Source organism: Mustelus asterias, chromosome 2 (genome assembly GCF_964213995.1).
Source record: "Mustelus asterias chromosome 2, sMusAst1.hap1.1, whole genome shotgun sequence".
NCBI classification, from domain to species: Eukaryota; Metazoa; Chordata; class Chondrichthyes; order Carcharhiniformes; family Triakidae; genus Mustelus; species Mustelus asterias.
This window is the reverse complement of record NC_135802.1, coordinates 131,458,064-131,472,190: the sequence shown is the minus strand read 5'-3', so window position 1 is coordinate 131,472,190 and position 14,127 is coordinate 131,458,064. Positions and strand designations below refer to the sequence as shown.

Below are 14,127 nucleotides of genomic sequence, written 5' to 3'. Positions count from 1 at the left end.
AAGATTGGCATGGTCATCCTCAATCTTTAAAAATATTGAATCTTCTACATCAATTGAACATGCCACCAAATGAAGCAAAATCATGGGCAGAATATAATGGGGGATCGGAAGGTTTAACCCAATAAAGCACTGCAAGTGGGCTAAACGAGCACAGTGGAGCTTCTGCCCCTCACTTGGGAGGAAGCCCTTCCCTAGGGAGATGCTGGTCAATCTGATTATTTTGGCATTAGTGGAACGTGGCCCAATGGATCCCTGGAAACAGGCAATTCTGGGGTGTTGGGCAGGGAGTGTTTGGGCAGGTTAGGAAAAGGAGGCAGGGCAGGTTGGGGGTGGTGAGTTTAAGGCAGCAAGTGGGCTACAGGAAAGGGGGTGGGTGTTCTATCTTAGGAGGGGTCCCTATCCCCCAAACCATGAGGGCGGCCTGAAGATAAAGCTGCCTCCCATCCTACCCGTCCTTTGATTTAAAAAAATCAAGTGGAGTTTGAATGGCTGTTTGACAGTTTCATGAGCTTAGAAGATTAGGCTTCTTTCAGGTGGAGTATGAATGTTTGTTATTTTGACAGTTTCACGAGCATCTTAAATGTTAAATTTGAGATCAAGAGTTCTGTACATCTTGGAGATTGGGAGAGTGGGTATAGAGGGAATATGGTGAGGTTTGGAGGAGGGAGACAGAAAGCAGGAAACTACAAGCCAATTAGTCTAAAAATCTGTTATTGTGGAAATGCTGGAATTCATTCTTATTATTAAGAAATGATTGTACAATCAGGCAGGATCAACACAAGAGTGAATCTTATCAGCCTCCCTGTGGGTGTATTTGAAGGCAGGGGCACACATATAACAAGGGGAAACACTGTCAGCATCTATCCTACCTTCCTGCCTGAACTGTCCCCCATATTACATCAGGCAACAAGTAAGGCATCAGGCAGCTTGCTAGTCCTTAGATCTATTAAGGGCCTCATTCCATCTCGATCACAATAATATATGCAGCTGGGAAACGCCACATTTGCCATCTTGAGCCAAATGGCGTGAAGTAATGGGGTATCTTCTTGGGGGGGGGGGGGGGGGGGTGTACCCATTAGGGGCTATCCCAAGATTATATCCATCCTTTTGTGCCATTCCCCCACCCACACCCCCTATGCTAGGGTCCCTGATCCTCCCCAGACTTCCCCAAAACCTCAGACTTACTCAAGTCCAGTATTCATGTACTCTTCTTCTCTGGACTCTTTGTAGTCCAGCAATGATCAGTACTTGCTGCTGATGCTGCTGGGACTATAAGAGGTGCTGGCCAGTCAACTGGCTGGAAGCTCTCAAGCCCAGCACTTCCTGTCCCTTAGTGGCAGAAGTCCCACTTTCACCTTGTTGAGGCTATTATTACTGTGGGGCAGAACATTTTAAACTTGGTGAGCTGCCGACCAACTTAAATACTGGGGTGATTTTGTAAAAGGAAAATCAAGTTTGAATAATTGACTGGAGTTCTTTGAGGATGTAACAAGCAGGGTGGATAAAGGGGAACCAGTCGGTGAGCTGCAAGGTTATTGGATTTCTAAACGGTATGGTGCCACATAATAGGTTACTACACAACATTAATGATTCCCACCTTGTAAATGAGGATCCTATATATTCCAAATATAGTTGGGCATGTCTGTGAATCCACTGTTTTAATACATGGCAATATCTGTGGTGGGTGCACTATATCGAAGTTATATCTTGTCCTTTGCGCTGAACGACTTCTGCATAATGCTCTGAACTTATGTCCAGAACTTCTCTTCAGAGTTCATTATTGAATAAAATGATGCTACACTCGGCCTTCTGGCTAAGATCTAGCATCAGATCAAGCCCAAGATGGGGTGCAATGCCTTATCTTGCCAGCTTGGATCTTGTTTGTCTCTCTCTCTCTCTCTCTCTCTCTCTCGAGGACCTTGAATTGGATTTAATTGGAATTTGATTTTTGGGGCAAGCAAGGAATGGATTTGAGTTTGCCCGATTCATTCTGAGCACTAGCTTTGTAATTTAAAGGATGGAGTAAAAAAAAACTCTATCAACTATAAACAACTGGTTTACTTGAATGGGTCCTGGAAACAGAGCTCCAATCCAAACAGGGGTAATCTAAAAGACCTGCAAATACAACACCAAAAATTCTGCTTTTCTTTTTCAATATATCTTCTACATCAAAGGATACTTTACATCCATCTGAACTAACAGATGGACCCCTTGATTTATTGTCTTCATCCAAAATTTGGCAGCACTGACAATTTAGAGCTAATTTAGTTTTCCATTGAAAACATTTCCGAGATTACAAGTTGGACTGAGATTTGAACCCAATACCTTGAGTCTGAACACACAAGAGGAGTATGAGCTCAAGTTGACAAAGTAAAATAGTGCTATCAGCATATCATGACATCCACTAATTCTGCACGCTGAAATAAGAGCAAACAGAACAGTAATCTTTACAGGAATTGAGATAACATTTCATTAAATCACTTTTTTAAATGGGTGTAACATTTGTTTTGAGATTGAAAAGATTATGTTGACCCCGAAGGATCCTACATTTTTCTCATCCCTTGGACAAAATTTGGAACATATCTTAACTTCTTTAACGCATCTCAACATCTTTATTCTTTTTCAAGACTAGTTGGTAAGTGAATTATCTATCCAATCTGGACAGACAGTGTGCATCTTCAAATAATCGAAATTCAAACTCTTTTAATTTGAAGATTTAAATAAGCCATTCTGATCTTTCAGAGGTTTATGCAGATGGTCCATTGGGAAGATCCAAGACAAATGATACATTTCCCCCCAGTCCCCCTTTCCCACAACCACCAACACTCAACAAAAACCAGATGTGGCCGTGAATATCCGAATGTACAAGGAAACGCACCTGAACAGAAAACTGATTGTAAGTTGTAAACTACCTAAGTAACAATAATTAATTTTGTAGAAAACATTGCAAAACTGTCCAGTACAATGATGCAAACACAACAGCTAATTCATCGTGTAGCAAAGACAGTAGAAATTGCTGCAGAAGATTGAAAAATGACTGCTTTCATTCAACTTTTGTACACAGGTGAGAAGGCGACAATGTGACTGAGGCACCATGGAGTGAGTTTCCTGTGGTTTCATATCCACTTGATGGAACAGTATTTATTTCTTCATGAAGGTTGCAGGAATCTCATTCTTGTTGCAATTACCATAATTTAACTTTTTATTTCATTCCTATTTTTGAATATATTAAAATGGGACAAAATTGATCCTAATAGTTCCAATATGTTTACAATAAAAGGTAAATTTGGGGCATAAATGTCAGTGCCCTCAAAATTGAGACATTTTGTATTTCTCTTAGTCTTTTATTCGGTATAAAATAATGTGCAACTTTTAAAAAAACTTTCTTTCAGTCTGTGAAATTTCTGCAAGCATGCTACATGGACCGCTGCATTTATATTTGTGATAATCTACTAACCATAAACAGGAAAATTAGCACGTTTAGTTTCATGAGTACTGCAGTATACGATTTGACGGACAACAGTCAAAAATGTCTGATCCAAATTTCTATTTTATTCAAAAAGACTGATATAAAATCTTTATCTTTTGGCTGCATTCTAGTTTTCTTTGCAGAATACTTGATTTTTTTTTTAAAGGAATGAAATCTGAGAAACTAAAAATGCTCAACTTTTATTTCAACAGACTGAGCACAGCTGAAAACTGCTTCATTGTTTAACCACTAGATGGGACTGTTTATACACGAGCAGCTCCCCAGAGTCTTCGGCAGGAAGTAAAACCAAAATATTTTCTGATGAGCATGTCATGACTTATTATAAATAAATCTATCAATCGTCTAAAAACTTACATACATACAAAATACTCCAGTTACACTAGAAAAATAACTGGGGAACTCCGGAAAACCTATTATTACTAAATGCCAAATGGCTTTCCCAACTCAGTATTTGTCCTAAAATTACACGGGAAAATGACAACTTTTGCCAAGTCCTTTTCTTTAATCTACTTAATTAATTTCCTGACAACATTTCCAACAACTGTTTCCTGTGCATCACATGGAAATAGCTGAAAACTATATTTAAAGAACAATGACCAACTTGGGGTTGAAATTTTACTTCCACAGAAAGATAAAACTGAATATGTGTTATTCATTTACCAAAAGCTCTGGAAACAGGGCGGAGCATTCTGCTGTGGATACTTTTCCTCTTCGACTTGGGAGTCATCTGCCGCACAAAACATAACTTCAGTCAATTGTTAAATATTGCACATTCGCAGCTGGATCACACACACAGTTTTAGATCAGAAATTGAGTATTAGTTAAATTTGATTGCAGACGTAATAACGTTTTTTAAAAACTACTGGTGCCAAGGATATGACATTATAGATCAATTGTTCTGGCCAATATTTGTCCCTCAACCAACACCTCAAAATATAAGCAGGTCATTATCACATTGCTGTTTGTGCCTGGCTGTTAGGATGCTTACACTACAACCGTGACTGTACTCCAAAAATCACTTCATTTACTTTAAAGAGCTGAAGCCACGAAAGGTATGATTTAAATAAAAATCTTTAAAAAAATAACTTACAAAAAACTCGAGACTTTTCATAATATTAACTGCCATGTTAGAATGACATGCAATGGGGACAAACAAGCCATTTTCACTGATAAAAAGGGTAACATTTCTACAAACAGCAATTGCGTACATTTCATAGTTAATTGCTGAATGTTCAGAGTTTTCTGTGCAAAGTGACTCAATCCCAAATACATACATATGCTTTTAAACAAGCATTCCCCTCCATACAGAATTTAAATGGTCATGGTATGTTTTATTTAGAAAGATTATTCAAATTTAATATATTACACATGAGGCACTAAGTGGAAAGCATAGGGGCTTTCTGCCTTAATGTCAAAACCTGATGTCTGAACAGATTGGCATTGCCTGGAATTTAATGCTGCATCTTCCATCATGGATTTAGTAATCCTCATTTTTGGAATGTAGTTTAATCTATGTGCGTAAGAAAGCACACTACCAAATGGGGAAAACAACTAGGACAATGTTCCTTCAGAAGTGTGATACTGTATAACAGCTATTGGTTAGGTGCCATTTCTCCCAGACTTGTAAATCAGGGCCCTACACTAAAAATGTGCTTGCATCCTTGATTAGAGGTGGCAGAGACTAAGGCAAAACAAAAAAAAAACTTGACTGATTGGCTGAATGAATTCAAAACTTGAAAATGCATCTGGTGAGAAAGACAACCAAATAGGAAGGGAAAGAGCCCAGTAGGTAAAGGCATGAAGCAAGGAACTGCATACGTATAACAGAGTTTAACAGTCACCTGTTCAGCAGAAATATATGATTGAAATTGACTAAAAACTATGCCATAATGTTAAAATCAACAATGTTGAACAATCTCTTCGAATGGTCAATGAACAACAAAGTAAAAATTCAACAAATTTTCTATTCAAAGGGCATGTGATGGTAGGTAAAACGTTAGCTTTCATTTTCTAGGGTAAGTGAATCATTATCTGATATAAAACTAAAAATTTCTCTGTTAAAATAATTAACATGATAAGGGACACCACAGAATTGCATGAATTGCCCCATCTCTGCAGGCTTAAAGAGGTGGCCAATCAGCTGTCTTTGAGCATTTTAAAGATGCAACAATCCATATGGAATGACTAGAAGTTCATTCAACACAAGTTTCAAATCCCAGGTGGGGCACTAACTGCCCAAAAGATTTGACTTTTCAGCTGCCAAATAAACCCAAATCCATCTGGACGTTTACCAACTGCAAGTCCCTTCAGGAAAGGTGCCATTTGTCATCTGGGGACAGAAGCAGCTGTAAATGTTGGAATATCTGACCTGCAATGTCAAAATGGATTGCAGTCATGGACCTAACCCTAATATACAAATCTTTTTCATTTAGCTCTAAGTTCTTTCGATAAAAAGCTTTTGAAATGCCAGCAATCCAATAAAGTTAGCCTGTATATCTGAACAACAAAGCTTTCATATCGAAGTTCTGAGGAGTGCTACACCGGATCTTGTGTGTTTTGAGATTTGAAAAGGTCAATTAATTCGCAGAGTGAGAAAGTCAGAACATCTAAGCTTTCCCCAATAGTAAAAAGTTACCACAGTAACCATAACATCTCTGTTTGAATCCTGAAGTTCAAGGCTGATGGGTTCAAGATGGATTGAAAGCCTTTTGTCTTCTAGGAGTCCAACAGTGAGTGCAGATATGACAGTGTTGAGATCCTGAACCAGACAAGCATACCAGATCACCTGTCACTGGGCTGCAAAATAATCTTTCACATTTAAGGGTATTGGTTGCTAATTTGAAGCAAAGTTCAATCACCTGGATATTACCAAGCTTGGAAATTATTTCCAGTAAAAGTGCCATGCAGTAATACTGGTCAGTGCCAACTAATTTAAAAGCATTTAACCAGAGGACTCCAGTTTCATTTTGAGAATGTTTTAAGCATAAAACGCCAGAAAGAGACAGCCTCTGCTTTTTTGGGTGTTACAGATGTGTCTTATTTGAGAAATTGCCCAAACATGCACTGTGTGAAACACTATGGGTGAACTCAAGGAAGTTGAGCCAAGGGGATGGTGCACTTGAAGTCGAGATAAGTGATTGGAGTTTAAAGTCTGGAAATTTATGAGAAAGATAAATAAATATAAGATTCATGCATATGATTGCTTTCACTGGGTTAGCATTATCAATGTCGCAGTCATCAAATTAAAAGTTATGGGAAGAATTACCCTGTTCTTCCCAAAGTGCCAAGTAATGGAGATTAAGTGTTCAGATCTCTGGAACAAGGCTTGAATTTGTGACATCCGAGTTTGAGTTGAGCCGAGGCTGGTACATCAGTAATGATCCCTATAAGCTGTGCATGCGCAAGGCCATGTAGCAATCATTTAAAGTACCGCACAAGCCACTCAAAAGCTGTCCTCTTTAAGGTAATGCATATGTATGGCCTTGCTAAAAAATGTAAAGGTACCATGTCATGAACTAAACAGGCTGCACAATAAAGAAAATTAATTGCACATCATTTTTCACATCTTTTTCATAACTGTTCCGTGCAAGATGAAGCCCATTGGAGAGAATAAAAAGCAGTGCAAAGAATTCACTTTTCAATCGTATGAAAGAGCATTACTGATATGAGTAAACAATTAAATGCTCCAATTTAAATAACCTAGTTGTTGATGGGATAATTTAGTGTTTAGAAACCCAATGTTCCATTTGCAGCAAGCTTAATTTTAAATACAAAATTTAATAAAAGGAAATCACATTACTATGTGGAAAACTGGATATTTGAGTTTCAGAATGAACTTCTGGAAATCACAATGCTAGTCTGGTGATTCCAGGATGTTCATCAAACTGAAGAATAAAAACGAGCAAACTGAGAATATTATGTTGCACTGAATATGGCTGTGATTTGTACTCGCATGTGAATAGATTATAGAAGTTATTCTTGTTAATATCTAGAAATTATTCTTGTTAATATCTATCCTAACATCTTACAAATGTGGCTACTTACAAGGCCAAATTAAGACAGTGCAGCATTTAACAAAAGAGTTAATAGTAGTTCTGCCTGGTTTTTGGAGTCTTGAATGTACAAATAATACCACAGATGGGTCACCTGGCTACTAAAAACTCAAAAAATATTAGGCAGACCAGGACAAAGCTATAGATACAGTTGTGATACTTTTAAATTGTGATTTTCTCTGTACAATCACTTTATAATGAATGTCGAGTTAAACACTATGTGCTAAAAGACATGGGTATTACGCATGTATGCAAGTTATTTTATTTAAATTATATTTGTGCAGCTGGAAGATAAGAGCAGTAAATTGGCAAGAATGAAGCAAGATTACAGATTAAAGGTTGCTCTCAAAATAATAGATTGTGTGCATGAGATTCCCATCAAAATATGTCAATGCTATGCCAAACAACCCCTTTCCAAAATTGCTGTATTAATGTCTAGTTATGATGGTGCTGAAGGATACAGGTTCAACCAAACACAGATGAACTACTGCAGCTGAAGCCCTGCCCAAACTTAATGAATGTCGAAAGAGGTTTGTGGACAATGTTTAACAGTATTACAATGACATTCCTTGGTTTAACTGTCTGTAGTTAACACTGGTGAAAAACTTAATTGCATCCACTCTTTGATGCATTTTTTGATTAATTGCCTTCTGCAAGAGCTTGAATTAATGCATTCTCATATTATACATACATGAATGGACGGAGATTTGATGCACCAATTTTAGCATTTCCTACATTTGTACAAGACTTTCTTTGACCTTTGAATAAAATTCAGCTTTAGATACAAATGAATAAGCTATGATTCAAATGAACGGAGAATCTGCCACTAACAGCTTGGAAGTACTCAGCAGTTCTACTGAACCAAACAAATTAAGGCAAAGAGACCATTCAGGCCTTATGTTTATGCTGGCCGAAACAGCTGAATCCCACTTTCCAGCTCTTGGCCCATAGCTTTCTGGGTTACAGCATTTCAAGTGCTTATAGAATCACAGAGGGAAGCCATTTGACCCATCGTGTCTGTTCCAGCTCTGTGCAAGAGCAATTTAACAAGTCCCATTTCCCCACATTCTCATAGCCCTGCAAGCTACCAAGCATTTTTAAAAAATTGAATGAGGGTTTATGCCTCTACCACCCTTTCAGGCAGTGAGTTTCAGATTCCCACCATACAATTAGTGAAAATAATTCTCAACTCCCCTCTAATCTTCCTGCCAATTAATTTAAATCTATGTCCCAGTTATCGATCTCTTTGCAGTCCACTTTATCCAAGCTCCTCGTAATTTCATGCACTTCAACTAAATCATCCCTTAGCCTCCTCTGTTCCAACAACTCCACCTATCCATTTTTTTTCTCATAACTAAACCTCCCCATTCCTGCTAACATCCTGATGAATTTCTGTATTCTCTCCAGTGTAATCACGTCATTCCTGTTATGCAGTGGCCAGAACTGTGGCCTAACTAGTGTTTCATATAATTCTAGCATAATCTCCCTGTTTTTATAATCTATGTCTTGGCTAATAAAGCCTTGCTTTACTAGCCAAGACATAAGGCCTGATTTTACCAAAACTTCGCGCCCGAAAAAAAGTTGGGCGTCGGGCCTATGCCGCGATCTGCACCCGATTCCTAACAGATCGCACCTTTACCAACGGCTGATTCTGGCGCCGTTCCGGTGCGCGCCCAAATCGGCCGGCACAACGATTTAAATGCACGCGCCCAACTTTACCATCAATTCCCTCTTTACCAGCGTTCGGCCCAATTCGCGTCCGCACCTTTACCGACCTGATAAATAAAAGTCCAACTTGTACTTTTATTCGGCAGGGGAATCGCCGAGGCCTACCCTTCGTGGACACCCCCTCTAACCACCCCGGCAGACCCCCCCCCGGGATTGGACCCCTCTGGGAGGCAGGCACACCCCTAACCTACCTCGATCGTGGTCTCCCTCCACCATCCTTCCCGCTCACCTTCAGTCCTTCGACAGCCTGCAGCACTTTCCTGGACACTGACTTCGAGCCACGGCTGCAGTGACCGGGCTTCACACAGGTCCGCTGGCATCTGCCGGAGGAGGGGGGGGCGGGCCCAGTTGGGACTCTGGTGGTGGTGGTGGGCGGGGAGTGGGGGGGGGGTGTGACTTATCATCCCCTGGGGGGGAAGGGAGTGTGACGTCTCACCCCCTGGTGGGGGGGGGGGGGGGGGGGGGGTGTGATGGATCATTCACTGGTACACTACCAGCCACAGCCATCTCTCCCGCTCTCTCGCACCTGCAGGGAAGAGTAATCTGTGGCTGGTAGTGTACCAGTGATGGTGCCAGGAGGGATCGGCCGCAGACACGCAGCGGAACCCCCCCCTGACCAGAGGGTGAGACGTCACACCCCCCCCCCAGGGAATGAGACGTCACGCCCCCTCTCTCCCCCAGGAATGAGATGTCCCACCGCCCCCCAGGGGATGATAAGTCATACCACCCCCCCCACTCCCCCCTCACCCCACCCGACCAGAGGATGAACGGCAGAGAGGCTCTCTCCGCTCTGCTCTTTTTTCCGCGCCCAGGCGCGTTCTGTCAGATTCTTTACAAACTGCGCATGCGCAGTTTGGAGCTCCTATCATTCCGGCAGCGCTCAGCCCCGCCCACTGGGCCAGCACCGGAAAAAAGCGTACGGGCGCGCTGGAACGCGGCCTCCAGACTCGGATCTATTTGACGCCCGCACCCGGCACTCAGTCTCCAAATGGTAAAATCAGGCCCATAGAATATAAAAACAGGGAGGTTATGTATATCTTCTAAACCACCTTATCTTCTTCTGTCCTTCTACTTTTATGTTCTTCAAGGACCTTCTGCTCTTCCACATTTCTCAGCATCCTACCACATATTGTGCATTCCCTTGCTTTGTTTTCCCCCAAATACATTACCTCACATTTCTCTGGAATGAATTCCATTTGCCTTTTTTCAGTCTACCTGACCAGTCAGTCCATTGATATCTTCCTGCAATCTACAGCTATCTGCCTTTCTTTTAACCATGTTTCAGTAATAGCTATATTATATTTCAAGTGTCCTCCTGTGCTCTCAGCACATCTGCTTTATTCATTAAATTCCTTGTCTTGAATTATGTAACATTAATCACTGAAAAACTCCCTTGTTGCCTATTCTTAGTCTTCCCATGTTGATCATGACACCAAGTTGTGGTATCGTAATATGATGGAATTAGATATTAGGTTTGAGAATGTGATGAGAGAATCACAAGACAGGGTTTTAAATTTATGTAAGACAAATTTGAAAAGGAGCTTTCTAGTTCTCAGAACTATTTGTATGATAACTACTGGCATAAAACCCTGATTAAAGATACACTCAAATATGGCGGGGGTGCGGGCTAATCTTTATAAGAAATTCTATCTGTAGGAGAGTGTCACATGAATAGATGTTAACGTGGTCAACCTTCTAGGAATCAACCAATGAAAGTCGGCAGCATGCAAAGTCCATTCAAAGCTTAGGTGGTAGAGCTCTTGCCTCTGAGTCAGATGATCATGGGTCAAGTTCCTGACACCTAGGCTGACTCTCCAGCGCAGTGCCGAGGGAATGCTTCACTCTTGGAGGTGCAATCTTCCAGATGAGATGTTAAACCATACTTGCCCTAACAAGGTCATATGTCACTAATTTGAGCAGAGCATGGACGTTTTCCCGATGCCCTGGACAACGCTTATCCCTCAACCAACATCTCAAATAGATGGTCAGTCATTTGTGCAAGCTTGCTGTATGCAAATTGGCTGCCGCATTTCTGAGATTCAAAAGTACTTTGTAGCCTGGTGAGTATTCATAAAGCCACCAGCAAATTAAAGACACCAACAAAGTCTGATGGTTAAAAGGGCCAACTCTGTAGCAGGCTAAGGATTGTGGGAGCAGCAAAGAACAGGATGTGCAGCTATGGAGCAAACACGGGATCTGATTGGAAAGTGGCTGTTGCTATGCCTTGAACAGGCAGTGATTGAACACAGGTCCCTGGGCGTCATATTCCTGAGAGAATTACGACCCCCTGACAGAGGCATGACTCTCAGTATTCGTGACCACAAAGACAGTGATTGATTAGTTCTTGGAGTACATGACTAGAAACATGATCAGTACCAGTAGGGCCTCTTTAAAAAAGAGACACGAAGAGGCAATGGCAGCAGTAATGCGGGATTAACCACTGTAGAAGCAAGATCCAAGCCTGAGATTCAGAGACATCAGGAACAAAACCTATTAGCAGGAAATCTGATCAGTTCGCCTCATTATGGCTAGTATCTCTAAGTCTAAAATCACGTGTGCGGATATTTTGTGAAGTTTTAATTTTTTTGAATACTTGTGTGTATTAAAGAGTAGGTCAGAGGTTTGTGAATTTTGATATTTTGTAAGTTTTGATACTTTTCGAATACTTGTGTGTGGAAAGGGGTTGGCCAAAGGTTAGTTACTTTGTGTGTAACAAAGGAAGTCAGAGGCTAGTGACTTTGTGTATAACAAAGTTTGATCCCTCGTGTAATCTTTTGGTAACTTGGTACATTACAATAAAGGAGATTTGTTGTACAATAATTTGAGAGTTTGAGTGCCCACGGCATCAGTTGACCCAAGTTGGGGGGCAACAACTTAATCGGCTGTGAAGCATTTTGTGATGTATTGAGGTCATCAAAGGTGCAATATAAATAAGGCTCTTTCTTTCTTAACATTACTTTAGGGTCCTCCACGTTAGGAGAAGGTGACCTGTCCACTCTATTAGCTTAAGGGTGGGGAAGGGATTTGTCAGAAGTAATGCAAAAATAATCAAAATAGATTTTAAAGACACAAGATCAAAGCAAAATACTGCAGATGCTGGAATCTGAAACAAAAACAGAAAATGTTTCGAGTCTGGATGAAGCTCTGATGAAGGGTCATCCAGACTCAAAACGTTGGCTCTATTCTCTCTCCACAGATGCTGTCAGACCTGCTGAGATTTTCCAGCATTTTTTGTTTTTGTTTTAAAAACACAAGCATCCTTTGTTTCTCAGCACAATTGCTTAATGTGCAAATTAAGCTTCAATAATAATTGCAATCAGACTAATCAGTTGATGTAAAAGTCCAATTTTCATTCCAGCACGCAGTCAAAAATAATCAAAGCACAACTCTTGACCTCTCCCATGGGACTATCATGCAACACAAAAGCAAATGAAGCAATAAAGACAAACCAACTGCCCAACAATTGACTGCAAACACAAGAATACTTACACTGGTACAGCAGAGAGTCTCCATGCAGCAAAAGGAGAAATCAGAAAATGGAGGAAGAGAAGATATGATGAAAATGGTTTTGCATTTCAGAAAGAAAGTATAACCACACAAAAGAAAATACACTGCAGCACTGTCATCTTAACATTTAAAGCTTAATGAATCAGAAAGGCACAAGACAGCAACAAATTATAAAGTAGGTTTTGTTGGCCAGATTTAAGCCATAACAAGGAAAATGTATCAATACATTTCAGCAATATTCAACATGGCCATTAAATTTAACAAACCGTGCATGGCATCAGACACTGAAATGCTGATAGGAGCATTAGCATACAAATGCATTTTTTAAATTAAATATTTGGCTTAGTCTCTTTCCTCCACAAGGGAATGAGAACATTTGGTTAGTTACTTATCGGAACTAGCTCATGTGGACACTGGGAATGTGCATGTGACGTGCAGGTGGTGCGGAAGGCAGAAGGAGCTGGTGCTAATTCACCCTTCCAACAAACATTCCAACTCCTCTCAGTATTTTTGTGGGAAAAATGCTTCATGAAATGTTGTGTTCTACAAAAGTGAAATGACTTTCAATGCAGTAAGGGGATTTCTCACTGAGTGGGCAAAGCTACAGGTTCAAACCCATTTCCTCCCACCCTGTGGTACAATTGGTCATCACAGAGTTTCAACTGAATTGCAATTCTGTGCATTATGTACCATGTGCTGGAACTCCAATTACTATACATTGGGGCTCCACTATATGGTCCACTAGCACAGAACTTGGTATAATGCAGTTCCACCTAAGACCCCAAAATTTTCATTCTGCAGCTGCGGCCATGAGCCTCTCTCCCCACTATGAACAGTTTTAACACTATGACCTTTTTAAAAAGAAAAAATAAAAGCAGCCATTTAATTTTTTGGTTTATACAGCACCTCCTTTAATCTTTTATTTTAGAGCATGAGAACTTCAAACTGTAGGGATATGCATACAATACTGGCCCTGACACTGGTGGGATCTGAGCATTAGACACCAACAATGAAGTAAAGCGGTCTAACCTTAAAAGGGTCTCAAGGTATGGACCATATTATAACCTGGGATACATTATCTTTCAGCTCATCAATGTAGCTATCACTTGCATAATATTATACAGTACTTATAAAATTAGAACTGTATGGGCGGCACGGTAGCGCAGTGGTTAGCACTGCTGCTTCACAGCTCCAGGGACCTGGGTTCGATTCCCGGCTTGGGTCACTGTCTGTGTGGAGTTTGCGCATTCTCCTCGTGTCTGCGTGGGTTTCCTCTGGTTTCCTCCCACAGTCCAAAGATGTGCGGGTTAGGTTGATAGGCCATGCTAAAATTGCCCCTTAGTGTCCTGG

At 40.7% G+C, this 14,127-nt stretch overlaps 1 protein-coding gene across 5 annotated transcripts in view; it reads right to left on the bottom strand.

Moving 5' to 3' along the window:
- The window catches only part of LOC144511333 (F-actin-uncapping protein LRRC16A-like), a 380,857-nt gene that overhangs the window by 50,782 nt on the left and 315,948 nt on the right, over positions 1-14,127 (bottom strand). For 3 of the 5 annotated variants that reach the window (XM_078241629.1, XM_078241604.1, XM_078241621.1), the window contains 2 exons: positions 12,760-12,777; positions 4,151-4,217 (listed from right to left, as the gene is read on the bottom strand). In XM_078241629.1, the coding sequence (XP_078097755.1) occupies positions 4,151-4,217; positions 12,760-12,777 (85 nt within the window). The remainder of the gene's footprint in view (positions 1-4,150; positions 4,218-12,759; positions 12,778-14,127) is intronic. The other 2 variants (XM_078241637.1, XM_078241613.1) reach the window with 1 other exon arrangement.